General features: G+C 43.7%; 1 protein-coding gene across 2 annotated transcripts; it reads left to right on the top strand.

The window, feature by feature from the left end:
- Positions 1-25,731, top strand: LOC111851484 (ephrin-A5-like). 2 transcript variants are annotated; one of them, XM_072714016.1, is made up of 5 exons: positions 1-319; positions 10,969-11,252; positions 15,918-15,983; positions 16,253-16,321; positions 21,007-25,731. In XM_072714016.1, the coding sequence occupies exons 1-5, from the start codon at positions 189-191 to the stop codon at positions 21,129-21,131; spliced, it is 675 nt and encodes a 224-aa protein (XP_072570117.1). In that variant the 5' UTR covers positions 1-188; the 3' UTR covers positions 21,132-25,731. The 2 variants fall into 2 exon arrangements, with proteins under 2 accessions (XP_072570117.1, XP_072570118.1); XM_072714017.1 differs by having other exon boundaries at positions 199-848.
- Positions 25,732-27,678: the final 1,947 nt, after the last annotated feature.

The raw sequence follows: 27,678 nt of genomic DNA, 5'->3' as shown, positions 1-27,678 counted from the left end.
CCGGCGGTATGGACCCCATCTGCTCTCCATTAGGTCTCACGGATGGCCGGTCATTTTGTTCTTTTCCTCGCTCAGTCACTAGAGTGCTGGAGCTCATATATACAGTACATGAGAGGAAGGAGACGGACGGCTCCATGTGGCTCGTAAAAGCCGGGCACCGGACGCACGTTTCCTCCCCTCTTCTCTGAATGGGAAGAAGCGCTGCGAAGTCAGGCTCTCCCGGTCATCAGTTCGTGCGAAGTTTCCGAGGGACGGGATCCGGTCCCGACGCGACTCATCGAAGGCGATGCGCACCGTTTTATTTTTTAATCTCACCCTGGTACGTTTCAGCCTGCGTTTTTCGTCCAAGCAGACGGTTGTATCGGTTTTCTGGAAAATGTTTTTCCATGCTAACAGTACTCCCCGATCTGTAATTTGGGGGTTTTAAATTGCTCGCTGCATCATTCGGGTGCCATGCTTTCAGGAACATCATAAAGGGATCCGCTTGTTGCTGTAGGCGCCTTTTCATACTTAATTTTTCTTGGGGGCTTTACGATTCTTCACAGATTTCTACCATTATGACTTAAATTACAATTGAATACAGAACAGCGGTACTTCTTTACAGTCCCTCGGTAAAATCACTAGTCTCGATTCGCGCAGTCCTCGTCTGTAGCGGCTCCAGATAAATGCTTGGGAAAAAGTGACACATGCGCCGGTGTAAGTGACAGACATCGCTGTTGTGTGATGCTGCGGGTGGAGGTGATGGCAGCCGTGCTTCTGCTCATCTTGATGTGCGTTTTGAGCCGGGAGCTGTCCACCCAGGCAGTGGCAGATCGCTATGCCGTCTACTGGAACCGCAGCAACCCCAGGTAAGGGACCCAAGCAGCTCTGTCTGAAACTCAGCTTCGCGTTATTTTGGTGCGACTTTTAACTTTCACCCTAACCTGACAAGTTCTGACCACGTTAATTCATAAAAAGCAAGGGGGGGGAATCTCAAAATATCTAGAAAAACATTACATCTGTTTTGAACACCGACATGCTTTGTATACTAACTTTGCTTGGTTTTCAGATTATCGACCATGCAGCGTAAATTAGTCATTAACTTGTATGAAAGATCTGATTTAATAGTAATGAAGAATATGCATAAATCCATCCATCCATCAATCGAGCTTGAAACTGCTCCAGACTGGGAGCCTATTCCAGGTAGCATAGTATCTAAGGTAGAGCACATACTGGGTAGCTTGCTGATCCATCACAGGGCATATACCTAAACTGCCAGGATCAGGTCCTGCCTCATGTGCTGCTTCCCCATTTGGCCAGCAGGTGTCACTGGCCATCCTGTTACTCTGTGTTCCCAGTATCTCCGAGTGTTTGAATCCTATATGATTGTTATTGACCCTCACCTGTTCCTCGTAACCCCTAGCCCTAGTCTTTGGCTAATTAGTAATGGTTCACACAATATCTGTCCCTTGTCTTGTCTTTGTGACCTGTGTATACATATGCCTGCCCTTGCCTGGATTCTCTGTCAGTTTTGTATGTGTGTTAGAGTGTATTTGTCTGTGTTTCAACGCATCGTCCCAGTGTTTCCCAGCTTTCCAGTGTGTCTTGATTAGTTCCCATGTTGTTTATCTGCTTTTGTTTAGACCCCTTGTGATCCTTTTTCTTTCCTGTATTTTTGAGTTTGGTTAAAAAATAAAGTTACCCATTCATCAGCCACAAGTAGGCTGTCATTCATCATGCCCTTCTGCGGCACAAACAGCATCAACCAGTTTGTTGTTTATACAACAGTCTATGGTGATGTGATGTTATACCATGTAGGAAAAGTACTGTACACCTAATTAACGGAAACTTTTGTCCATCATAACATAATAGCATCATACAGTTGCTGCAGATTTGTTGGCTGGACCTTCATAATGCAAAATTCTTCTGCATGCCGTAAGTGCAATTGGCTACATCAGCCATGCATTACATAGATGCTTTGCTAATGACGCCATGCACAGGAAACAGTGCGCAATCCATGCTGACACCTGGCAGGACATCAGGGCCCAACTGCCTGCTTTCCATCCCCACGCTTCGCACCTGAGAATTCCCTTCATACTCTGGCCTATATAGTCACATCAGCCATATACAGGCCATATTCAGTGGCCTGCAGTTAGACACAAGGGACACGGTGCAACATGCAGGCAAACAAGGCAGGATTTTCACACTCATTTTAAAAATTGCAAGACAGCAGGGGCTGCATTTTTATGTACACAAGTTCATTTTCTCCATGTATTAGAAATGTTTTTGATGCTCAGCAAGCTGCCCTTTCATTGTAAGACATCTATAGCAATTGCTCTAAAATGGCCTGCATTCAGTCTGCCTCTGAGACAGATGTTTGTTATGCCAGACTGGGGTTACAGATTTGCTATAATAGTCCACATTTCGTACAGCCAATCGCATTACATACAACAGAAAAGGAGGTGCCATTTAAGAAAAAGAGACTATTTTAACATGCATTAATTCAGTGCTGGGACTTTGGCCTGGGGACGTTGTTTGAGGAAAAATAGGTTTGAACATTTGGTTTCTCAGGTTTAATAATACTGAATAATGCGTGCAAATTTTGGCATTAAGGAAACCGAAAGGTCTAGATCATGGTTCTTTAAATCTGGACCTCGATTCCAAATCCAGGCCTTGTTTTCAGTTCTCCCAGGTAGGTAGTTTAATAATTACTGATTCTGATTGGTCAGAGGCTTCACACCTGACTGACAGGTAAAGGAAGGCTGGAAAACCAGCAGTGCTTGGACCTCGAGGACCATGATTTGAATAACCCTGGTCTAGGTACTGAGCACTGACAGCTCAGTGTGTCTGTAACTGTACGACAGGCCAATGCGTGTGTCTGTAACTGTACGACAGGCCAATGCGTGTGTCTGTAATTGTGTGACCATGTGTGTGTCCGTCAGTCACCATATGAAGGCACCAAATTTGTCAGTCACTGTATGAATTGGCACTGCATCCATCAGTCACTGTATGACAGGGCACCGTATGCGAGGGCACCGTGTCTAAGAGTCACTGTATGTCAGGGCACTGCATCCATCAGTCACTGTATGACAGGGCACCGTATGCGAGGGCACCGTGTCTAAGAGTCACTGTATGTCAGGGCACTGCATCCATCAGTCACTGTATGACAGGGCACCGTATGCGAGGGCACCGTGTCTAAGAGTCACTGTATGTCAGGGCACTGTATTCTTCAGTCACCATATGACAGGGAACTGTGCCCAACAGTCACTCTATGAAAAAGACACCAAGTGTCCATCAGTTGACATATGACAGGGAACCATGTCTGTCAGTCACCATATGACAGGGCACTGTATCCTTCAGTCACCGTATGACAGGGCACTGTATCCATTAGTCACTGGATGACAGGGTACCGTATCTGTCAGTCATCATGTTACTGGGCACTGTGTTCAAGAGTCATTATCTGACAAGGCACCAAATCCATCAGTCACCTTATGACAGGGAACCACGTGTGTACAACTGCATGGCAGGCCGCTGTGTCTGTCTTCTGTTTTTTGTTTTTTGTGGGTTCTGACCCCTGGTTAGCATCTTCTCCATTTTGTTTTCTTCAGAGTTTACCAGTCTGGATCAAAACACAGAAAGACAGCTGACCCCCCCCCCCCCCCCCCTTTTTGAGACATTGGACCCAGTGCATTTGTGTGGGATTTGTCCCTCCGTGAAAAATCATTGGGGATCCCTGTTCTGCATTTACCCCATAAGCAACATAACATATACCAAGAAATGTCACTGGCTGTGGCGCATATACCCACTGGCCACTTTATTAGGTATACTTTGCTAGTACTGGGTTGGACCCCCTTTTGCCTTCAGATCTTCCTTAATTCTTCATGGTGTAGATTCAGGTTGGTGCTTAAAACATTCCTCAGACACTTTTGTCCATCATAACATAATAGCATCATACAGTTGCTGCAGATTTGTTGGCTGGACCTTCATGATGCAAAATTCTTCTGCATGCCATAAGTGCTCTGTTAGATTGAGATCTGGTGACTGTGGAGGCCATTTGATACAGTGAACTCATTGTCATGTTCAAGAAACCAGTCTGAGATGATGTGAGCTTGTGACATGGTGTGTTATCCTGCTGGAAGTAGCCATTAGCAGCTGGGCTGACTGGGGTCATATAGTGATTCAAGATTCAAAGCGTTTATTGTCATATTGCATATTGCATTTCTCTGTGCAATGAAACTCTTACTTTGCTGTCCACACAAAAATGCCGAGGTACAGTATAATAGAAAAAAATAGAAAAATAAATACTGTTAAGTGTAATGTGCAAAAGAGCTTAATGTGCAAAAAATTACAGTATGAGGTAGTATGATAGTATGGTACGGTATGGTATGGCAGTATGATGTCCATTAATCATACTCCTGTCGGCTGTTAAGGAGTCTGATGGCAGTGGGGGAGAAGGAGCTGTTAAGTCAGGAGGTTCCTCCGTCCTGAGGGCAGAAGTGTGAACAGTCCATGTTGGGGGTGTGTGGGGTCTTTGAGGGTGGGGGCAGCTCTCTTCTGCAAAGAGGGCAGCGGAGTCCTGAAGAAAATGTCTGCTATAAGCTAGCAGGGCACAACACTTGTCCAGTGCAAAAAGAATAGAAAACACACAAAAAACAAGAGAAAGGTGGCATTTCAGAGCGGAGCGGGCAAACACGTCTGCCACAGGGGACACCATCTTGGTACTGGTCAGCAACAATACTCAGGTAGGCTGTAGCATTTAAACAACGCTCAGTCGGTACTAAGGGGCCCAAAGTAAGAAAGTATTCCACGCTATTACACCAGCAGCAGCCTGAATTGATCATACAAGGTAGGATGAATCTATTCTTTCATGTTGTTTACGCCAAATTCTGTCCCTACCACCTGAGTATCACTGCATAAATCATCTGAGCAGGTAATGTTTGTCCAGTCTCCCAGTTTCGGTGATCCTGTGTCCACTGCAGCCTCAGCTCCCTGTCCGTAGTTGACAGGAGTGGCACCCAATGAGGTTGTCTGCTGCTGTAGCCCATCTGTCCCAAGGTTCGACATGTTGTGCATTCAGAGATGCTCTTCTGCATACCTTGGGTGTAACAAGTGGTTATTTGGAGTTACTGTTGCCTTTCTGTCGGCTTGAACCAGTCTGGCCGTTCTTCTCAGACATCTGCCATCAACAAGACATTTTCGCCTAGATAATCACTGCTTACTGGATTTTTTTTCCTTTTTTTCGCATTAACCCTAGAGACTGTTGTGTGTGAAAATTCCAGTAGATCAGCAGTTTCTGAAATACTCATACCAGCCCATCTGACACTAACAACCATGCCATGTTCTAAGTCACCTAAATCACCTTTCTCATGTTTTATTATCATTAACATTAACTGAAGCTCCTGATTTGTATGTGCATGATTTTATACATTGTGCTGCTGACATATGATTGGCTGGTTAAGTATTTGCTTCAACAAGCAGTTGAGCAGGTGTACCTACGTACCATCTCTGGGTATAGTACTGGGCAGATTTTTTCTTTCTGGGGTACTGTAGGAAAAAACAAGCCAATCAGCACAGCCCAAGGACTTTCCATAGGGTCATAAGGGGCAAAATAACAAAACCATTTTAATTTACATGCATTGTCACACTATACTCAGAGTATAATTTTAAAAAAAAAAAGCTGTTAATTTTTATAAAAGTTCATCAGCATAGCAGATTGTTATTATCTTGTGACGCATAAAAAATATAATTATATCATTTGTTCAGTTGTGTTAGATGTCTGAATGAGTTTTAATCCCATTCAGCTGAGGTGAAATGAGCTGTAGTAATGAGATTGATCTCTGTTGGACAACCCGGCCCATTTTCAGTTTAGTTTTATTCATTTTTGACCATTTTTATTTTAGTTTGTATTTTTACTGAGCTTCATAATTTTGTTTTAATGTTAGTTTTAGTTCAGTTTTAGAAGCCCTCTATAGATTTCACCGGCTGGGGGGGGTGGGTTGGTGATCAGTCACGTGATCCAGATTACATTGTGTTTCTCTCTGGATGTCAGCGGAGTATTCCTGCCCTAGAGCATAACTGTATACATATACAGTATATTTCTAAGACTTCTCTCAGTCGTGTTGCAGCAGTGTCCGTCTGTTCAAGTAGTATAAAGGCTGTATAAAGGCTGGCAATTTCCACATTCTGTTTGTCACCCCCAGTGGTTGAGTTGGAAAAATTTCAGGGGGGATGGTGGGGTCACAGCTTTGCAGGGGTGGATTTTATGGTTAATCCTTTACATATAGGTGCATATTAACTCTTACGTTTTCCAGCCAAGCTTATTGGCGCAGATCAGTTAAATGACCTTAAGTGTATTATTCTTTGAAAGACTAAAGATTGATCTGAAAGCCTGATTTAGGCTGGTAATGTATGACCTCTGCTGAGTGGTAAATGAACTGACAAAATCCCTTTTCCTCCATTACTGAAAATGGCTGATCATTTGATGCATCAATCTATCCATTTTCTGTAAATACTTGTCCTTTTCAGGGTCACAGGGGGTCTGGAGCCTATCCCAGAGACTATGAGCAGAAGGCAGGGAACAACCCAGGATGGGCACACTCACTCACACACCATTCACACCTATGAGCAACCTGGTAACTCAAAATTCACTTCAGAATCTTTTTGGACCGTGTGGGGAATCCAGAGAACCCAGAAGAACCTGACGACGGGGGGGAAACATGCAAACGTCACGCATGGAGGGAGGGTGGAGACTCAAACCTTGGTCCCGGATGTGTGAGGCAACAGTATTAGCCCCCCCATACCGCCACTTTATCCAATGCCGCTTCATCTCCATTATTGTAGTGGTTCCGGCTTTAGCTCTGCTGGTGCTGCTATGAATACTGATAAAGTTTAAATATCGGCCAATATTGGCACATTGGACCAATGCTGACATCTAGATTTTTAATGAATATTGGTCAACACTGATCAGTTAAATGATGTATTGTGCATCAAGTTTTTGTTATTTTCAGTAGTATAGTCCATCCCTAATCTAATATCTTCTCCTGAAACACTGTTTCATTGCTAATAAATCCAGAGAAGTAGCCAATGTTTCATGTTATTGCAGGACGACAGACATTAGTTTCAATGTTAGAAACCCTAGTTAAACATCAGTTATAATGTATTGACACTGGTTACAGTGGATCATTTAACATTGATAATGTGACAGTAACAATGAGGCACTAATTATGCTGTAATAATGATGTTGCAACATTTTATTAGTGTACTTGATCTTAATATATGACCATATTCTTTGTAAGTGGTCATATTAGACTGGCATTTTGCCTACAGTCTGTATCATATTCAGCTTACAGATCTGACATGAGGGCACAATTGTGCTCATTTCTGTGATGCTGGGAAAATCATTTCTAATGGACTGAAGACCATTGAACCACCAGCAAAACAGCTGCATTGCTCTGTCTGGCATCTTTCAAAACCAAAGTGATGTAAATGAAGCGGTCTAGGCTTAATGCCGCGATTGCTGTTTTTCCTGTGCTGTGGAGGGAGCGATGTACTGATGCTGGCTGTGAGTTTCTGGGCCGTGAGGGGTCAGTGTCACTCATACATCTCTCAGATGTGATACGTCTGAGCATGTGTGTGGCGTGGGTCAGTCTCTGTATGTGTGTGTCTTTTGGTGTGTTCCTAATGAGTGAGTCACAGCCAATCTGTGTAAATGGGGAGTCACTGTCAGCCTCAAGTCTCACACTCATAAATATCACAAAATCACAAATATCTACCAAAACATGAACTGCGTTCAGAACACCGACACGCCTTTATACTCACTTTTCATGGTTTTTGGGGGGGGAGTTTGTTTATAAAACCTGCCTTTTCAAGTAAAAAGTGGGAGGCTTTCGCCTATAACTGTAAAATGTGGCCACTAAGCTTCTTCTGAAACGCTGTGTGACCCTGGCATCGCTGCCGATCAGCCCCCCTTCTGGTCTGTCTTGCCCTTGCACACACCTTCTCTTTCCTTTCTTTCGACATCTCGCCATAACGGCCCCCATCATCCCTAGGCCTAGGACAGGTCACAGGCTAACAAACAAACAAACAAACAAATTTATTTTTGTATAGCGCATTATCACAACATTACATCGTCTCAAAGCGCTTTACAGCATCCCCACCCAAAGCCCCCAGTGAGTAAGCCAGAGGCGACAGTGGCAAGGAAAAACTCCCTAGAAGGAAGAAACCTTGGGAGGGACCAGACTCAAAGGGGGAGCCCATTCTCCAGGGGGCAGCAGAGGGAACCCTAACCCTAACCAGACTCAAAGGGGGAGCCCATCCTCCAGGGGCCGGCAGGGAGAGTCAAATTGCTAACCCAGGCCAGCCTCAGCTGACTGGCCTCTTCAAGGCACAGTTTGATTGACGGGTCCTGCCAGGATTGTAACAAAGCATTATGTAATTACACTGCATTATGTAATAACTTCACAAAATGTAACAAATTTATAGACTACATTAAATTTTTATATTGCAACATTATTATTATTATCATCATCATTATTATTGTTATTATTATCATCATTCAATTAGTTACACTCTGTCGAGTTATTATATTATGCGTTGTGACAAGGATCTACAGTCAGGAGGAATAGCTGAGGAATTGGGCTGCTCACCAGGGTGTTTAGCATCCCTTGTATCCCTGGGGAAGGCATTCAGTCCAAAGGGCAAGGAGCCAAACGGCGGATTTGGGCAACACTTCAGAAAGATCTCAACACTACTGTGTGACATGGAGCATGTGCTCACAGCAGCACACTCAGTTAGTTAGTGATCACTGTTCATTACGATCGAAGTGTCACCCATAGTGGGGTTCTTACAGAGGAAATAACTCTGTGACTCTATGTGGACCTGCCCCCCCACAGCCACACTAAGCAGCTTAAAGGTCTAATGAGGGACGGGAGGATTAACACCCCAGAAGCGCTGAGGTCCTCTGCCCGCGCAGCAGATCCCAGCAATCCGTGATTCATGTTTAGCAAGGATGCAGCTGCACTTTGAGCAGCAAATGCTGAAGGTTAACTAACTCCTACATAGGACTTAATTGTACATGATAGTATGTGATGTCAGGCAGACAGGTATAGACATCCTAACTCTAACTCTAATATTCTTCTCATTAGAAAGCAGTTCCTTTAGTAACCTTGCTTATACCAGTTCAGTTGACATTTATCCTGAAATTCCCAGTAAATACTAATTAACCAGTATTTCTTTTAAATCTACTCTTTACTGACCCCTACAGGAAAATTAATTTTTTGCCTCCCCCAACTCCATTGGTGATAGCGGGCTGGTTGTGAAGGGCAACCACAACAGGGAGCTGGGGGTAAAGGGCTTTACTTAAGGGCCCACAGACATACTGAGGCTGGACCTGAGCCAGTGACCTTCCGTTCACAGACACAGTGGCTTAGCCAGTGGAGCCACACCTCGCCCCCATGCAGGATACATTTTTAGCAGTTCTGTCGGCAAGTGAACTTTGTTGTCATTTTTAGCACAATGGCACTGTCATTACTTCTGGGGATTTATCATCTACAGTAGGTGCTGTGTTTTTCTCTGAATGCCATCTGCCCCACCAACAAAGGGCCGCTGCACTGCACTTGGAGCTGGGGAGGTTTCGCTTGTTGCAATTGCTTAGGAAGCAACTGCATACAATTTACCAGCATACTGTCATGGAGAAGAAATCTCTGCGTGCGACAGGGCACACCAGCAGCTCAGCAGACATCTTTGTCATTCATTCACAAAACGCACCGCAAAGATAATGAGCACAGGATCATATTAATTATTATGGTCAGGAAGCAGAAATGCTCACCTGTACCCAGCAAGTCAACAGGGTGACTGGAACAAGGGGACGGTGACAGGGCAAAATGACGAAGAGCTACAGTGGCTTTGGAGGAGGGCCGATATCCACCTTGAGGAAGAGGCTTTTTACACTGTGATTTCATCAGCGACTGGCACCTGCAGGAACTATAAAAGGGAAAATGCGCGTGAGGCCATGAATCTGTTTGCTGCTCCAAGCAAACAAACACGGAGGCTGCTTATTGCGTGCTAAGAGTGTGCTGCAGTCCCAAGCCTGTCACAGTCACCACAGGAAATAAGGAATCAACAATCATAAAAACAAATACTCTGTAGGCACAGTAAACTTATATGGGTCATTCTTCGATTAATTTCAATTCAGTTTATTTTTATATAGCGCCTTTCACAAGACACTCGACAAGAATAGGTTGCAAGCCATTATTAATTAAATCATTTCAACAAAATGATATATGAACCAGGAAAAAGGGGAAGAGGGAAAGAAAGAAAGAAAGAACGCATGAAAGCATCAGAGGAGAGAAAGAAAGAACTCCAGAAAGCATCAGAACTCCAGAGTATGGAGCAAAGAAACATCTGGGGTTGCAAGGTCAATAGGCTGCCCGAGTAATCATAATTATAAATAATATATTATACGAGTTATCATAATTATGCATAATATGTCAAATATTTTAATTAAACATTACATTAAATTTGCACCCTGGACGGGGCGCGAGCAACCGCATGGTGTGTCCATTTACATACACGTGGCTAATTTGCATTGTAAATGCAGGGTAATTAATGGGTGGGAATGAAGCAGTCTGACAAGCGTGCATATGTGCAAATGTTTCTATGTGAACGAGTATCGCAGTTTACACATTTCTGAACGATGAGTATCACGGTTTATACAAGGTTTTATACATGTGACTTCTACCTTTCGTACGAACATCGAGTTTTCTTGCAAGAATGTACGAACATGTATGAACAGACCGGTGAGCCAGATTTGCGGTTCAACAACAGACTCGAGTCATTTAGAGACTCAGGTCTGTGAGCCACACTTTCAGTTCAGGGAGAGGTGCTGGTCTGTGAGGTCCTGTATGACAGCCCGTGACTCTTTGGTTATGGAGACTGTAACCCATTAGTCACCGTGACATGCTGTAACCCTGTGCTCGCTTTTCCCGGCAGGTTCCAGCGGGGTGACTATCACATCGACGTTTGTATCAACGACTACCTGGATGTGTTCTGTCCTTACTACGCCCACTCGGTGCTGGAGCACCGTGCCGAGCGCTATGTGCTCTATATGGTGAACTACGACGGCTACAGTGTCTGCGAGAACCTTGCTAAGGGCTTCAAGCGCTGGGAGTGCAACCAGCCACACTCACCTCTCAAGTTCTCAGAGAAGTTCCAGCTTTTCACCCCATTCTCTCTGGGCTTTGAGTTTCGACCAGGAAGGGAGTACTACTACATCTGTAAGTAACAATGTCTCTACATACACTGGCATGGGATTATGCATTTATAATCTATAAAATATAGACTAGCAAGTTTTAAAATTTCGCATACTTAAATATCGTGTCGCGTGCGTAATATCGTGTCGCGTGTGAATTCATCGACAAACGGCAATGAGCCGGACCTCAAGTTATCAAACCACCTCGATGTCAAAACTCGAGCCAAATATTCCACTGGAGCACAGAGAGCAGTCGAAGGTGATCCACTTGGCACATGACGATATCTATGAAATCAGGAATGAAAAAAAAAATAATTGAGAAGAAAAAAAGACAGTTTGAGTGCAATATTAGGATACACATGCACGCAATTCTTCTTTCTGTGTTTGCGAGTGGGATATTCACGCAAACAAAATGTTACAACTTGCAGGTTTATATTTCTCACTTTGTGTTTTATTGGCTTGAAGTTTTGACATTGATGTTATGCCAATAGTACAGTACCATACCTGTGACTTAATGTGTACGGTACCATGTAGGCGAATTGACCATACTGTGCAAGGTCTGTGACTAAATGTGAGGTGTCGTGTCTGTGACATAATGTGAACAGTACCATATCTGTGAGCTAAAGTATAAGGTACCATGTCTGTGAATAAACATGTAAGGTACTGTATCTGTGCATTCACATGCATGGAGTTGTGTCTGTGAATTAACATGTATGGGACAGTATATGTGAGCTAACTTGTAGTGTCATGTCTGTGAGTTAGCATCTGTGGTGCAGTTAACGAGTAAGGTGCTCTGTGAGTGTGTGAGTTATCATGTATGGTCCCATGTCTGGGACATAATGTATAAGGTGCTATGCCTCTGAGTGTTTCACATCTGATGCTGATGACATTTGAAAGAAGCTTTATGGGAACGCTTCTCCTGCGTGTATGTGTGTATGTGTGTGTGTGTGTGTGTGTGTGTGTGTGTGTGTGTGGGGGGGGGGGGGGGGGGGGGGGGGGGGCGTAAGTTTCTTTGACTTTGCAGCAGGTATACAGATATCAAGAACATAAAACACAATTACAACTAGTAAGTACAAGCAGTAACTGAAGGGTCCACAGCGTCAGAATGTCATCCAGGGCGTAGAACCAGTACAGGAGAAGTGCTGGAAAATGGAGCACTGACTGTCACTGGGGGCCATTGTAGTAAAAAGTCAGACAGTACTAAATAATCCTGAAACAGGATGAAGATGTTTGAGTCTAGGACTAACGTGTCAGCTGATAGAGGAGAGAATGTAGAAACTGTGGTGTAACACCTCCCCCCCACTGAATGTCTGCTTTGGTTCAGATGGTCCAGATCTTAGAGGTAAAATGTTGCTTATGCTGGCTGTGTGAACTTGGACTGTCTTGCATATTCAGAACAGCATTGCTCTGTTGGGGGAACTGCTCCAGATAACAGCACAACAACCATACGTTGTGCTTTTTGTAGACTGCTCCAGATAACAGCACAACAACCATACGTTGTGCTTTTTGTAGACTGCTCCAGATAACAGCACAACAACCATACGTTGTGCTTTTTGTAGACTGCTCCAGATAACAGCACAACAACCATACGTTGTGTTTTTTGTAGACTGCTCCAGATAACAGCACAACAACCATACGTTGTGCTTTTTGTAGACTGCTCCAGATAACAGCACAACAACCATACGTTGTGCTTTTCGTAGACTGCTCCAGATAATAGCACAACAACCATACTTTGTGCTTTTTGTAGACTGCTCCAGATAACAGCACAACAGCCATACTTTATGCTTTTCATAGACTGCTCCAGATAACAGCACAACCATACTTTGTGCTTTTCGTAGACTGCTCCAGATAACAGCACAACAATCACGCTTGGTGCTTTTTGTAGACTGCTCCAGCTAACAGCATAACAATCATGCTTTATGCTTTTTGTAGACTGCTCCAGATAACAGCATAACAATCATACTTTATGCTTTTTGTAGACTGCCCAAGTAACAGCATAACAATCATGCTTTATGGTTTTTGTAGCCTGCTCCAACAACAGCACAACAACCATACTTTGTGCTTTTTGTAGACTGCTCTTTCAGATGTGATTTTAGCCGCTTATATGGAATAGTATGTCAGTCGTGCTGTCACAACTGTTGTGACTCAGATATAATTCACAAGCCTCCTCAGACAAAGCAAAGATATCTGAACAAGACAAATATAGTCTATTCCAATTTTACTAGTCTGATATATGCAGTCAGTACCCAGTGTTGTAGTTTGACTGTTTCCATTAGCTAACACAGCCTATGTATGCATTTGTAGTCCTACATTCAGTAATACTAGCAAATACTGTGATGTAGGAAATTACCACTGGAAATGAAAAGTATAACATTTAAACACAATTCGCAGGAACAGCTGTGGTGACTATCCATTTTGAAGGATTTCATGGTGGACATGCCACAGGACAGAAACATTCTGAGGAAGTTGTGATGCATTATTTTAAACATCATGCAGCATATACATAAGCAACTGTAAAACAAACAGGCAATCTGAAGGAGGAGGCCTTAAGCTAGGGAATAGCATTTATGAAATGAAGCACTGACTCCCCCTGCTGGCCAATTTATTAAAATGTGCAAAAAACTGCATAGTGCACCCTGTCTGATAGTTTTCTATGAGTTAAATGGCAGTAAAATGAAAGGAAATGTACTGAGATGAAGGGAAAGGTGACAATTCTTTTTAGCATTTTAAGAGATCTCAGCTGAAATAGCCAAGGTGGGCCTTAGACATATATGGTCATAGCACCCCCTATTAACCAATCGGCATCAAGGTTGGAGGGTCTATCTGTAGTCATGTGCTACAGTAGTGGATTCAGTTTGGTGAGGATTGGCTGAAGCGTACCTGAGATATAGCTGCCGGATTGAAATGGGCATGGGACTGCTGTAGGGTAAGTGTGACTGGTGGCTATACTGTACAGGCAGGTCAAGGAGTCATCCGTAAGGGCAGTGTGCCCATTCGCCTGCTACCAGAACTGGGGACGTGCGGTGGAGGTTGTAGGAGTAATAGAAAAATGTCTTTTATTGAGTTTTTAAACATCACTAGGAAATGCAAATGACTGTAATTCGACAGTACATATATTTTGATTTGGCAGGAGTCATGGAACTGAAAGCAATTAGATCTTATTCAAAGACAAATGAGGAAAATGTCATTTGCACTGATTTTGTAGGTTTAGAGACGCATGCACAATTGCTGTAGCTCCTCCTATTGACTGATTAGCGTGAAATTTGGAGGGTCCTTTCCAAGTGCCCTACAACAATATGTGCTGAAGCTTGGTAGTGATTGGCTGAAGCATTCACGATAGGATTGGGTGTGGCACAGGTATGGTTAGAGTGTGGCGAGTGGCCGTACCTTACAGAATATGTAAGATTTTTTTTAATAATTATTTATAAGGGCTGATTTGAATGATACCAGATTTATATAGGCTGGGTGAAAATCCTACGGCAAGTTCGAAAAAACCTGTTTTCAGACATATGAAATAGGCAAAAAGGGAAAGAGGTAGAACCACGTTGTATATGTTGTTTGATTTGGCATAACATATTGAATAGGCCTGGTAACAAATTTCAACTGTAAGCTTGAAAGTTTAGGAGAAATAGGCAGGAATGCAAAAGTTGTCACTTTCACGCCCCATCTGGCAGACTGCGGTGCCCTTACCAGGGAGGGCTGAGGGGCCGTAGCGGAAGGGATTGTCCAGTTTTGGTGTGGATTGGTAATTGGTAAGCCTGTCAAATGGATGATTGATTTTGATTGGCTGATGGTGGTCAATTATGAGTACCATAGTAAGTGTCTGACCTCAGGCTTGGTCATATTACATATCTGCCAAATTTCACTTGGATTAGCCAAGGAGGTGAAATGGGGACAGCCTTGAACGGTGTCCACAGAATGGGGCCAGCCTTGAACGGTGTCCTACTCAGCTCAGGGGTCTTATTGTTCTGACACTTCAATTACTGATTTGGTCAGATGAGGTAGGACTAGTAGGCAAAAGTAGGTTATGCAAATTAGCCAAAAAACTTCCAGGCGGAGCTTAAAGGATTAAAGGGAATAGCTTCCTGCATCTGCAGAAAAAAGAATTAGGAGATATCAGCAGAAATGTCTGACTGTCTAATTTTGGTCGGATGGTCTGAGTAGTGTGTAGGAATTGATTTCTTCCTACCAAATTTGGTAGGTCTAGGTCTTACTGTTTAGTTTTAGGGAAGAAAGATAACAAATCCTAACAAAAGCAATATGGGTCCGTAGCACATAGTATCTGCTTTGGACCCTTAATTAATAAGGAAAGAGGTGTAAAAAATTCATGAAATAATATAAATAGGTACTAAAGAAAAGACTATTAACAGTTTAGAGCAGTTATATACAATTACTCTCAGTATTGTGCGGTGTTATTTGTACTGGTTTGAATCTCCCTTGGTGTTCATTTGAGCTCTGGTTTTGAGCCCTGGTTCCTGGGATTGCTCCCATTGTCATTGACTATAGCAGAATTTAGCATGTTTAATATATCCTTTATGCTTTTCGAAGATCTATGTAAAAAATGCAAGAAGTGGGCAGAGATAACAATCTGGCAGAGTCAGTTTATATACATTATGTACTACCAGATTAACAGTATATACAGTATATAATAGTATTCTAACTATGAAAACAGGTGTCTGTGTTTTCACAGCATCTACCACAGCTGAAAATGGAAGAAGAACATGTTTAAAGCTTAAAGTGTTTGTTCGACCATCAAGTAAGTACTTCCTTTCAATACCTAATTTCTGGGCTTTACCCTGAATATATCAGGAAATCTATCCACATTCAGGCCATTTATCCTTCTTCAGGTCAGTTTGCTTCTGTTTAGATTGTGTTGAGATGCAACTAACCAGGCAATCTTACTTTAGATAGCCTTTGATGTTTAGGTTGCTTGCTTGTCTGGGGATTAGGGTTAAGTTTAGGGTTTATTCTTCATTGTTGTCCTTTGTGCTTTCACTCATTTCACTGTTTTTCTGCTTTTGCCAGACAGCTGTGTAAAAACTGTGGGGTCTGATCGCGTATTTGAGGTCAATGACAATTCATTAGAACCAAGAGGTTAGTATGATTTTGAAGACCTTGCTGATATCGCCGTCATTTCTCCAATCAAATTCACACCTAACTCCTAATTATCTTCCTTGTGACAGCCATCCATCCATCCATCCATCCCTCCATTTTCTGCCACTCATCCAGGTCTGGGTCATGGGGGCAGCAGACTGAGCAGGGATGACCCAGACCTTCCTCTCCCCAGGCACCTCCACCATCTCCTCGGGGGGAATACAAAGGCATTCCTAGTTCAGCTGAGACATATTAACACTCCAGTGTGTCCTGGGTCTGCCCGGGGTCTCCTCCCAGTTGGACATACCCAAAACACCTCACCAGGGAGGTGTCCAAGAGGCATCCTAGATAGATGCCCAAACCACTTTAGCTGGATCCTTTCAATGCAGAAGAGCAGCAGCTCTAATTTGAGCTCCTACTGAATGTCCAAGTTCCTCACCCTTTGTCTGAGGCCAAGGCCAGACGCCCTGCAAAAAGCTAATTTCTTCTTCTTGTATTAACAGTCTCATTATTTTGGTCACAACCCATTGCTTGTGAAGTCAAGGTAGGAGCATAGATCAAGCAGTAAATTGATAGCTTCGCCTGCCAGCTCAGCTCTCTTCACCACAGCAGACCAGTATAACACACACATAACTGCTGATTCTGCACCGATCTGCCAGTCAATCTCCCACTACATTCCTCCCTCACTCGTGAACAAGACCTCGAGATACTTAAACTCCTCCACTTGAGGCAGTAACTCAAGCAGCGGGTAGTTATTAGAGGCTCAATGTCGCAGTGGGCCTGCATTCATAGTGGGGTACCACAGGGTTCAATTTTAGGACCATTATTGTTCCTAATTTACATTAATGATATTGACACCAATATATACAGTAAACTGGTTAAATTTGCAGACGACACCAAGGTGGGTGGTGTAGCAGATATTAAATTAGCAGCAAAGAGGCTACAACGGGATCTGGATTTAATTAGCGACTGGGCTGATACCTGGCAGATAAAATTTAACGTAGATAAATGTAAGGTAATCCATTCAGGGAGCAGAAATATAAAGTACAGATATTTTATGGGTTCCACTGAAATAAAGGTAGCTGATTATGAGAAAGACCTCGGTGTGTATGTTGATGCTTCCATGTCCCACTCTTGCCAGTGTGGGGAAGCAATAAAAAAAAGGCCAATAGAATGTTGTATTATATCTCTAGGTGTGTGGAGTTTAAGTCAAGGGAGGTGATGTTACATTTATATAATTCCTTGGTAAGACCCCACCTAGAATATTTTGTGCAAGTTTGGTCACCATACCTTAAGGAGGACATTGCTGCCTTGGACAAGGTTCGACGTAGGGCTACAAGAATGATTCCTGGTCTTAGAGGAATGTCTTATGAGGAGAGGTTAGCTGAGCTGAATCTGTTCAGCGTTGCACAAAGGAGATTAAGGGGGGGACATGATCCAGGTATATAAGATTCTAACGGGTCTGGATGCTGTTCAGCCAAATGGCTATTTCAATATTAGTTTAAATACTAGAACTCGTGGCCATAAGTGGAAATTAGCGGGAGAACATTTTAAACTGAATTTGAGAAAACACTTCTTTACACAGCGTGTAGTTAGAGTATGGAATAGTCTTCCTGCTAGTGTAGCGGAAGCTAAAACCATGGGTTCCTTTAAATCAGAGATAGATAAGATTTTAACAACTCTGAGCTATTAGTTAAGTTCTCCCCAAACGAGTTTGATGGGCCGAATGACCTCCTCTCATTTGTAAATTTATGTTCTTATGGAGGGGGCAATCCATCCTTTTCTGGTTGAGAACTATAACCTCAGATTTGGAAGTGCTGATCCTCATCCCAGTCGCTTCACGCTCAGCTGCAAACTGCCCCACTGCATGTTGAGGGTTACAGCTTGATGAAGCCAATAGGATCACATCATTTGCAAAAACCGATTATGTAAACCTGAGGTCACCAAACTGGACCCCCCTCTGCCCCTTGGCTTCACCTAGGAATTCAGGAAGTCATGAACAGAATCAGTGACATAAGGCAGCCAGTGCTCCTCCTTCAGTCTGACAGCTTCCCTCACCGCAAGTGTACATCACTGGGTTCGGGGGTTGCTGTCACAACAGGCACCAACAACCGGAGGGTCTGCCAGGTTTGTTCGCCGTAATTCCGCACCGTCTGATCCAAGTCACCACTAGGTGGTGATCAGTTGACAGCTCAGCTTCTCTCTTCACCCAAGTGTCCAAGATATATGGTCACACAGTACTATTAGACAGTACTATTACAAAATTGGTCATCAAGCGGTGGCCTGGAATGTTCCGGACCCTGGAGTACTTTCAAAACCCTTATGTTTGATCCTTTATGCTTGTTATGGAAAAACTGAGGGAGTGTCTTCCAGCAGCCCATCCAAGGTCTCCAAGAAGGTTGGATATACTGAGGTTTTGGCACTTAAGCACAGATAACAGTCAGGAGGAGGCAATCCTGTCGTTCACTGGGGTTGAACTCCAACCGAGTGATGCTGAACTTGGGAGCTATGAGTAGACCCATATCTCCCCAGTACCTGTCACCCAGGGCAACTCAAGTACAGAGCAGAGTCTAGCCCCTTTCCAGGAGTTTAATTACAAAGCCTGTGCTATGCATTGAGGTGAGTTTAACTATATCTGCATGGTATCTCTCTACCTCCCACTCTAGCTAAGGCTCCTTTCCCACCAGAGAGCTTATGTCCCATGTCCTTAAAGCCAATTTTTGTAGCCAATGATCAGTCTGTGAAGGCCCTTGCCTTCGACTGCCACTTGATCCACAATGCCCTGGGCCATCGCAGCCCCCCCTGCAGGTGGTGGGCCCTTAGGAGGGTGTACCCATGTATCTACTTTGGCCTTTGCCTGGCTGGGCCTTATGGGTAACAACCTGACCTAATCTGGATGAGGTTACACACTCATTACTCGTTTCCTTCATAGTGGTTTTTGAATTGCATTTTGACTGACCAATTTGCCTTGTGAGACCCTACCAAAGGCAAATTCCCCAACACCACAGCTCCTACAATCACAGAGGTACACAAACTCCTCCACTACAATAAGGAAGCAATTTGTGGAGGGGTCCTTGTCACACAGTATCCCTAATTTCGTAACTCATACTCATACTGGGACCCCCTCCCCACACACAATGTCTACACAATGTGACCTTGAAAATGGCATGTGCTGTACATGATGTCACTTAAGTTTTCTGTCACATCGCTGCATGATGATCTGATATTCTGTGTGGGCTTTTATTATAAATGAATCACTACTTTCCTGTTCTGTAGTGTTTATTGTAGCCATTCATTATGGTGCCTTATGTAGCTCAGCAGAATATGTATCATTTAATAGTTGCTTGTCATGGATAATTGATGCTGTCAGACCCTACAAACAGGCAGCAGCATTTTCCTGTCAGCCAAAGCAGGGCTGCATGTGTTGCTAACGATCTGGCTGTTCCCCAAGTTATTAATGAGTGTTTGTCTGTTTCCTGCACTTAAGGCTGTGCCCTAGAATATGGAGCAGCCTAAAAGAGGGAGTGGCCAAAAAAGAGGGAGTGGCCTAAAAGAGGGAGTGGCCTAAAAGAGGGAGTGGCCAATTGTTAAAACAAAGGAAACGGACAGTAGACAGACTCTGATCAACAGATTTGCACACAGCTGGACTTGTGCGCTACACAAACACAATTGCATTCGGCACACCACTGAGTATGACTTGTAGGTGATGAGAAGCTGTATACCACCACCCCCCCCCCCACCCCCAGGCAGCATTCCTATCCAGTCAAAGGGAAGAGGCGGGTTCTGATACATGTTGGTGTAGCTCATCGCTCTCACTGGGACACGCCCCTCACATCACGTCATCAGTCAGCAAACATGCAACACTGCAGCCAGAGTGCAATATAAACCACACCTATCTACTCTTCCATTGTGAGTGAGCCTGTCTGTCTTCTCTGCTCTTCCTCATTGAGGGAGTAGCCTGTCTGTCTTCCCTGCTCTTCCTCATTGAGGGAGTAGCCTGTCTGTCTTCTCTGCTCTTCCTCATTGAGGGAGTGGCCTGTCTGTCTTCCCTGCTCTTCCTCATTGAGGGAGTAGCCTGTCTGTCTTCTCTGCTCTTCCTCATTGAGGGAGTAGCCTGTCTGTCTTCTCTGCTCTTCCTCATTGAGGGAGTGGCCTGTCTGTGTTCTCTGCTCTTCCTCATTGAGGGAGTGGCCTGTCTGTCTTCTCTGCTCTTCCTCATTGAGGGAGTGGCCTGTCTGTCTTCTCTGCTCTTCCTCATTGAGGGAGTGGCCTGTCTGTCTTCTCTGCTCTTCCTCATTGAGGGAGTGGCCTGTCTGTCTTCTCTGCTCTTCCTCATTGAGGGAGTGGCCTGTCTGTCTTCCCTGCTCTTCCTCATTGAGGGAGTGGCCTGTCTGTCTTCTCTGCTCTTCCTCATTGAGGGAGTGGCCTGTCTGTCTTCTCTGCTCTTCCTCATTGAGGGAGTAGCCTGTCTGTCTTCTCTGCTCTTCCTCATTGAGGGAGTGGCCTGTCTGTCTTCTCTGCTCTTCCTCATTGAGGGAGTGGCCTGTATGTCTTCTCTGCTCTTCCTCATTGAGGGAGTGGCTTATTTGCTTTTTTCCTTTTAAGGAGTTGGTTGTTTGTAATCCAGTAATAAACTACTTCCTGGTTTTGACCAGCTTTTGCTTTCTCTTGCTTTTACTTTACAGATGACACAATCCACGAGTCTGCAGAGCCTTCTGGGAGTGACGTCAGCGTGGCCGGGCACCTGGCCTGCACTGCTCTCTCACTGCTGTCGTTCATATTTCACCTGGCAGTTCAACTGGCCTCATAACATCTATGGAGTGGAAGTAAAGTGCAGCAGTTAAACTACATGACCGTCTGCATGAGTGTGTGTGTGTGTGTGTGAGAGAGAGAGAGAGAGAGAGAGAGAGAGAGGGGCCAGCCTCACCCGCAAGCAAAATCTGTGATTTTGAAAGATATTTTCTAAATAATTTTTCTTTCCCCAAGTCACACTGCATCATCCATAATGGCTTGCATGACCACATCCATTCAAACACACAGACAGACAGACACACACACACAGACAGACACACACACACACACAGACAGACAGACAGACAGACAGACACACACGTATGGTACCTGTACCATAAATAGCTCTGTCCACAGGGTGTGGTTCATGTTACACAGTACTGGTTCGTTTCACTGCTGAGGGCCATTTCACCACTGATTGTTCCACTCCTGGAGTGAATACAAATTTTAACCAAATAATTTAACAACCTTAAACCCACTTTTCCTAAGGAAGTGGTCTTGGGTCAATACTGGTGAATAATTTAAAGACATCCCCAAAATGATATTTGCAGGAAAGCATTATGTTTCATGTATTCTGGCTAATTTAAAGATGATTTTGGAGCAACATAACCAGGTTACTGTTGTGCAACGGTCTTGTAATTGGATTATGACCTGGTAAACTACACTTTAAACTGCATGCCATATTGAACAGGTACACTACACTGGTATACTAAATAGTAAACTGAACAGGTAAGTTACACTTGTATAATAAATAGTATATTGCACAGGTACACTACACTGGTATCCTACCTGGTATATTACCCTCTATACTATATAGCATAGTACACTGGTATGGTGTACAGATACACAAACAAAGGTATGTTAAACGCAGGGTTAGGCTGAGCCTTAGCCAGACTTAGCTGCACACTCTCCATTGTTCACACTATCCAGCCTATTCTTTATCTCTGGAGTAGGGCTGCATGATTAATTGGCTTTGAATCACATTTATACCCTATGCATTCCCATTCTAGGCTGAATCGCAATCTTAATTCATACCCTTATTTGATCTCATTCTATGACTGAATCACAATCATGATTCATACCTGTATATGATTTCATTCTTATATGGATTCTGCCGTGTTCGCATTAGCGGGCAGATCTGTTACATCAAACCAAGCTCTCCCTTTTCTCCATAAGCAGCGTCAATAAATCGCAGGACTGCGTTACATTGCATTACAGGAAGAGGGGGCAGAAAAACATGTTATATTGAAGAGCAGATGAGGATTAAGTTTATGATTAGCATTTATCATTGGAAATGCTGGCACAGATTAACGGAATGATGTTAAGTTGTTTTTTATTCTGTGGAAAGATTGATCTGTAGACCTGATATAATAATAAATTTCACAGGCCGGCACTTTGAGACCTCGTATAAATGGTGAACGAGCTGACAAAGTCCCTCATTCTCTGCTACGGAAAATTGCTCATAGTCCAATGCAGTCATTTCCATTATTTAATCTGTTTTGTGTTCAGCTCTGGTGCTGCTGACTTTGAATATTGATTAAGTATAAATATCAGGCTGCATTACTGGCCAAGACTGACACATTGGACTGACACCAACATCTTGATTTTTAATGATTATCAGTCATTACCGATATGTGAACTGATCCACCCTGCATCTCCACATAGTTTGTTCCATCTTCATAAAGATAGCATGGAATGCAAAATAATAACGAGAATCAAATGTGTTGCTGAAGAACCAAGAGAGAAAATCACAATCTCAACTGCAAAAAAAAAAATTTGCAATTCGTCTTTTCTCCAGAGTTGTGCCCCACTGTGGGGTCTGCTACAATTCGGGGGTCCACCTACAGCAGATTCATATCAAGAGGGTGTGCAGTACTGGGTCAGAACTGAGAGGATTTCCTTTTAAACAAGGAATGAGGGATTTGCATTCTTCATGGATACTGTGTATCCCACGGTGACTGGTGGTGGACGGACATGAAACATGAATAACACCCCAGTACGCTGCATCAGGAGAGGAATCAACACACACTATTTATAAAACTTTATAAGACATGGAAATTTACATTTACAAACAGAACTTTTCTGTAAATAATGTTTGCTATTAATTTCATTTGTATGTCTTTTATATTTAAAATGGCCATGGATGTTTTGTAACATATTGGTTTAGTGTGGTCTTCTGCGGCTCTGGGCATCTGCACAGCCCTGACACCCCTGATGTTCTGCTGCTTGCAGATCGAGGTGTCAACAGTCTGCTTTTCATCACTCATCACCAAGGACTGTGATAAGCTGGAAGAACAGCTGTTCTGCTGTGCTCTCATTTGATGCCACAATTTTGGCTAGACTTACCTCTGAAGCAGTCTATCTGTGACACTTAGGGCGTACTCACGCTTGACCCGGTTGCTTTGTACCGTGCCCGGGCACGACTGTCCCCCCTTCCCACTCCCCTGCTGGTCTGCGCTCACATTGTGCTTAACGATCTGGGGCCAAGCACGCGTTTGTCGTCACCTTGCAACTTCTTGTGTTGAACAGGAAGAAAAGCACTATCGCACACCACAAAATGCTTCATGATTAATGTCCTTATTTTGTTTGTGCCTTATTTGAAGTCATTTTGGGCACGATGACACACAACCCTCTTAAAGATTTATTGAGTAGGCAGTGCAGCAATTTTCCTTTAACCGTGCTGCATGTACAACAACATATTTTACCAAATATTTCCAGTTGTTCCTAGAAACTCTCGTCACCCAAATTTCCAGCAAACACTGCATCTGTGCCGTAGACCAAAGTGACCCCTTTGCCATCTCGTTTCTTGATGTACTTTGTTTTTTGGGTTTTTTTTTTTATCAGGGCTTTAGATAACAGGTGTGAAAATCTGTATGGAAGTCGGCTTTTCAGTACTACATGCCTAAAATATAAATGAGAGGTGTATTGTGATGCCTAAAAGTTAATAATCTGTAAAGATTTGGTGTATTTTTATTCAGTTCGGTTAGTGGAGCACGCCACACGCTACTGCTTCCGTGTATCATGGAAGGCATAAGCACTACATGCAGCTCAGCAGCCACAACATCTTCTAAAAGACAAGATACTGTGGATGAAGACAAATGATAAAAAGATAGAGGTGGTGTGGCAGTACTTCTTGCAACATGTTTATTAAACATAAGGAAAAGCCAACATGCAAACAGATTTTTACGCCCGTTATATAAAGCTCTGTACATGTTTGTCGCTATCCTATCTGTACAGCCTACCCAATCTGTTCCTTCAGGGTCCAGTTCATGTATACCCTCCTGAGACCCCAGGAAAAAAGTGTCCTTCAGTTGTAGGTTATTTGTCTTTGGAGGAAATAAAACATCTTACAATTTAGATTTTTTCAAATTTATTTTTATTTTCAATTTCACAGCATGTCCTCTTTAGTGCACAACAGGAATAAATATGTTTCCCAACATCAGTGAAAAGATAGATGCAAAAACAAAATGTCCACTGCAATGGACATAAATGAATGGGTGGGTCTCAGGAGGATATTGTACATGTATACATGTGTGTGCCAGTCACACCCCTGACCTCATGTCTGTGTTTCGTGCTCCGGCACGGTTAGCAATTACGCTGTATACCGTGCTGGAGTACAACATACTGTGCTTGGCTCTGCCCCTTCAAGCCGGGCCTGGTACAGTACAGAGCGATCACACCAGTCAAACTGGAATGAATCATGCTCGGGCATGGTACGGATAGCCTGCTGTGAGTAACTCTCCTAGTGTGTGTATGTCCATGGCTAGACCTCTTACTGTTTACTGTTCTCTTGTGCGGTGTAAGTATATGTGTATAGGTGCACAGCCAGCTGTTTTCCTGTTCTCTGTTCTGTCACATACAGTACCAGTCAAAAGTTTGGACACACCTAGAAATGTTTATTTGTACTATTCTCTGCATTTTAGTATAAATATAAAGACCTCAGGACTATAAAATAACAAACATTAAATTATGCACTGAGCAAAAAAATAATAAACAAAATTAAAATTATTTGTTGGGGGGGGCAACTCCATGAGTTGGGACCCAGAAGGTTACTGGTTCAAATCCTGTGAACAATGATGCCACCATTGGGCATTTGAGAGTGGCCCTTAACCCCAGACTGGCTGACCCCACCTTCTCCTCCACACCAGTTTCATGAGGCTTCTCCAGCTGTCCTGAAGGAGGTCCTACATACGGTATATGCTGAGCACTGAGTGGTCGCCTTTCCTTCACTCTGGTCTAACTCCTCCAAAACCATTTCTGCTATGTTTATGTCAGGTGGCTAAATAATGCAAGGTGACACTATCACTCTCCTAGGAAGGCGGCTTGGCATGACCAAACTTTTGACTGACACCGTAGTGTGTATGTACACAGCCGACTCTCTTCCTGTTTCCTGTTTCTGATACTCACCTGTCCCAGGTACTCAAGTGTCCCAGGTCTCCATGCTTCTTCCTCCCGAAGCTCACATTTGGACTCATTGTCTAAACCAATTGTGTCTCATATTGGCTCTCTACTGCCCTCACCTGGACTATCTCACACTTTCATTGTTAACCTGTTCCTGCGTATTTTAGGAAAATGATCCAGCCTAGAAGGTCTCCATTTATACACAGGCAATACGGAATCTTACTCCACAGACTAATGAATAAATACTTGTTTGATGTTTTCATCTGTGTCCCATTTTGTATTTATTTATATGAATGAATATGTATGGGATGGTGTATGGGTTAGGGGGGTGCCCATGATTGGAAGGTTGCCAAGTTATATCCCATGGTTTGGCAGAGCGGTGTCACCTTTGATCATTTGAGCAGGGAACTTCACCCAAATTGCTCCAGGGAGCGGCTCATCCTGCTCTCTGTTCCTCAGTTATATATTGTTTTGGACAAAGAGTTTGCGAAATAAATTAATGATTTTGTTTGAACATTGTGATAGTAGCAATCATTGATAGAACATCTGACCACAGACTGAAAGAGAGGCTCTCACTGAAGCAACCACTGATGAAGATGGATTACTACAATGGTGCAGCATCTTACACCCAGAAGAGTCCTCTGGATATGAACATGTACTCTGGTGGTTCTATGGCTACTCCCAATGCACCTCCGCCCCTCACCCCCAAAACTCCCAGATGCCGATTATCATTCTATAATCGTGGTTAATTCAGAGAAACAGTGAGGATCCAGGCAGCTTCAGACATTGGAAACTAGCTATGCTTCCCAATGAAGTCATTCTTCGACGGGCTACGTTTGTGCTTCAGTCTGTTAGGGCAGTTTTCACTCTCCCTGTTTCTCTCCTGGCCGTCTCCGCCAGCAGCTCTCTGTGTCTGCAGCTGTGCAGCTCCATGTGCATTTATGATTGCACATGTCACACCACTTGGACTCAGCAAGTGTCACAAGGAAAAAAAAGAAAAGCACAAAGACAAAAGCCCTTCAGCTGCATGATACAGAAATGGGTCATTCGGCATCCATATTGGTGCCTTTCTTAATCTCAAGTATGAATGATCGATTACTCTTCCTACTGATCCTGAAAGCAGATGCTGTCAAGCACTGGCCAATGTCCTCCCTGCTGATCATCTGCCATATTTATAAATATTTATAAATAAACTTTGCTCTTCATTGCTCCAGTCAGGTTCTCCGAAATGAGAAGCCCTCAAAATGGAAGCATAATGTGAGAGTTCATTTCCATAGGTGTGTTTCAGTGAATGAGAATGTTTCAGTGGAGTCCATACAGCTCCCCAGCATAGACCACACACAGAAGCATGAGGTGCTGCTTTACTGGCTGGGACAGGCAGCCCCAGAGGTTGTAAGGAGGGAAATATAGTTCCAGAGCTCCCAGTCCTGCTAAGTGTTTCTAAGTGGGGGTTGACAATACGGACTTTCAACTGTATGGATGGTATCGGATGGATGGTACTTGTTAACAATTTGAATTTGTATATCAGTGTAAGTAAAACTTTCAGAGATCAGTTTGGTTTTCGGTTAATACTGCCCAACACTAGAGCTTCCTGTCCTGTTGTGTGTTTCTCAGCATCAGTGGAATATTGATCCAAAGTTCAGTTTGGGTTTGTTACTCTGCCTACACTGAGGGCCTTCAGTGGCTGACACTGTGCAGACGGTCTGGGTTTGTTACTCTGCCTACACTGAGGGCCTTCAGTCGCTGACACTGTGCAGACGGTCTGGGTTTGTTACTCTGCCTACACTGAGGGCCTTCAGTGGCTGACACTGTGCAGACGGTCTGGGTTTGTTACTCTGCCTATACTGAGGGCCTTCAGTGGCTGACACTGTGCAGACGGTCTGGGTTTGTTACTCTGCCTACACTGAGGGCCTTCAGTGGCTGACACTGTGCAGACGGTCTGGGTTTGTTACTTTGCCTATACTGAGGGCCTTCAGTGGCTGACACTGTGCAGACGGTCTGGGTTTGTTACTTTGCCTATACTGAGGGCCTTCAGTGGCTGACACTGTGCAGATGGTCTGGGTTTGTTACTTTGCCTATGTCAGAATTGTGACTCTGAGGGACTGATTGGCCAGCAGAAACATCACACATATCCAATCAGTATGCAAGTTCAGGTGCTTCTCAGT

Source organism: Paramormyrops kingsleyae, chromosome 7, assembly GCF_048594095.1.
Source record: "Paramormyrops kingsleyae isolate MSU_618 chromosome 7, PKINGS_0.4, whole genome shotgun sequence".
NCBI classification, from domain to species: Eukaryota; Metazoa; Chordata; class Actinopteri; order Osteoglossiformes; family Mormyridae; genus Paramormyrops; species Paramormyrops kingsleyae.
The sequence above is the reverse complement of the archived record's forward strand: the minus strand, read 5'-3'. Positions and strand labels throughout refer to the sequence as shown.

Excerpts from the sequence above, each read along its gene's own strand:
- LOC111851484 (XM_072714016.1), top strand. The coding sequence starts at position 189 with ATGGGAAGAAGCGCTGCGAAGTCAGGCTCTCCCGGTCATCAGTTCGTG. Across the intron at positions 320-10,968 it reads TATTTTTTAATCTCACCCTG|GTTCCAGCGGGGTGACTATC; the intron begins GTACGTTTCAGC and ends TTTTCCCGGCAG. Across the intron at positions 15,984-16,252 it reads AGTGTTTGTTCGACCATCAA|ACAGCTGTGTAAAAACTGTG; the intron begins GTAAGTACTTCC and ends TGCTTTTGCCAG.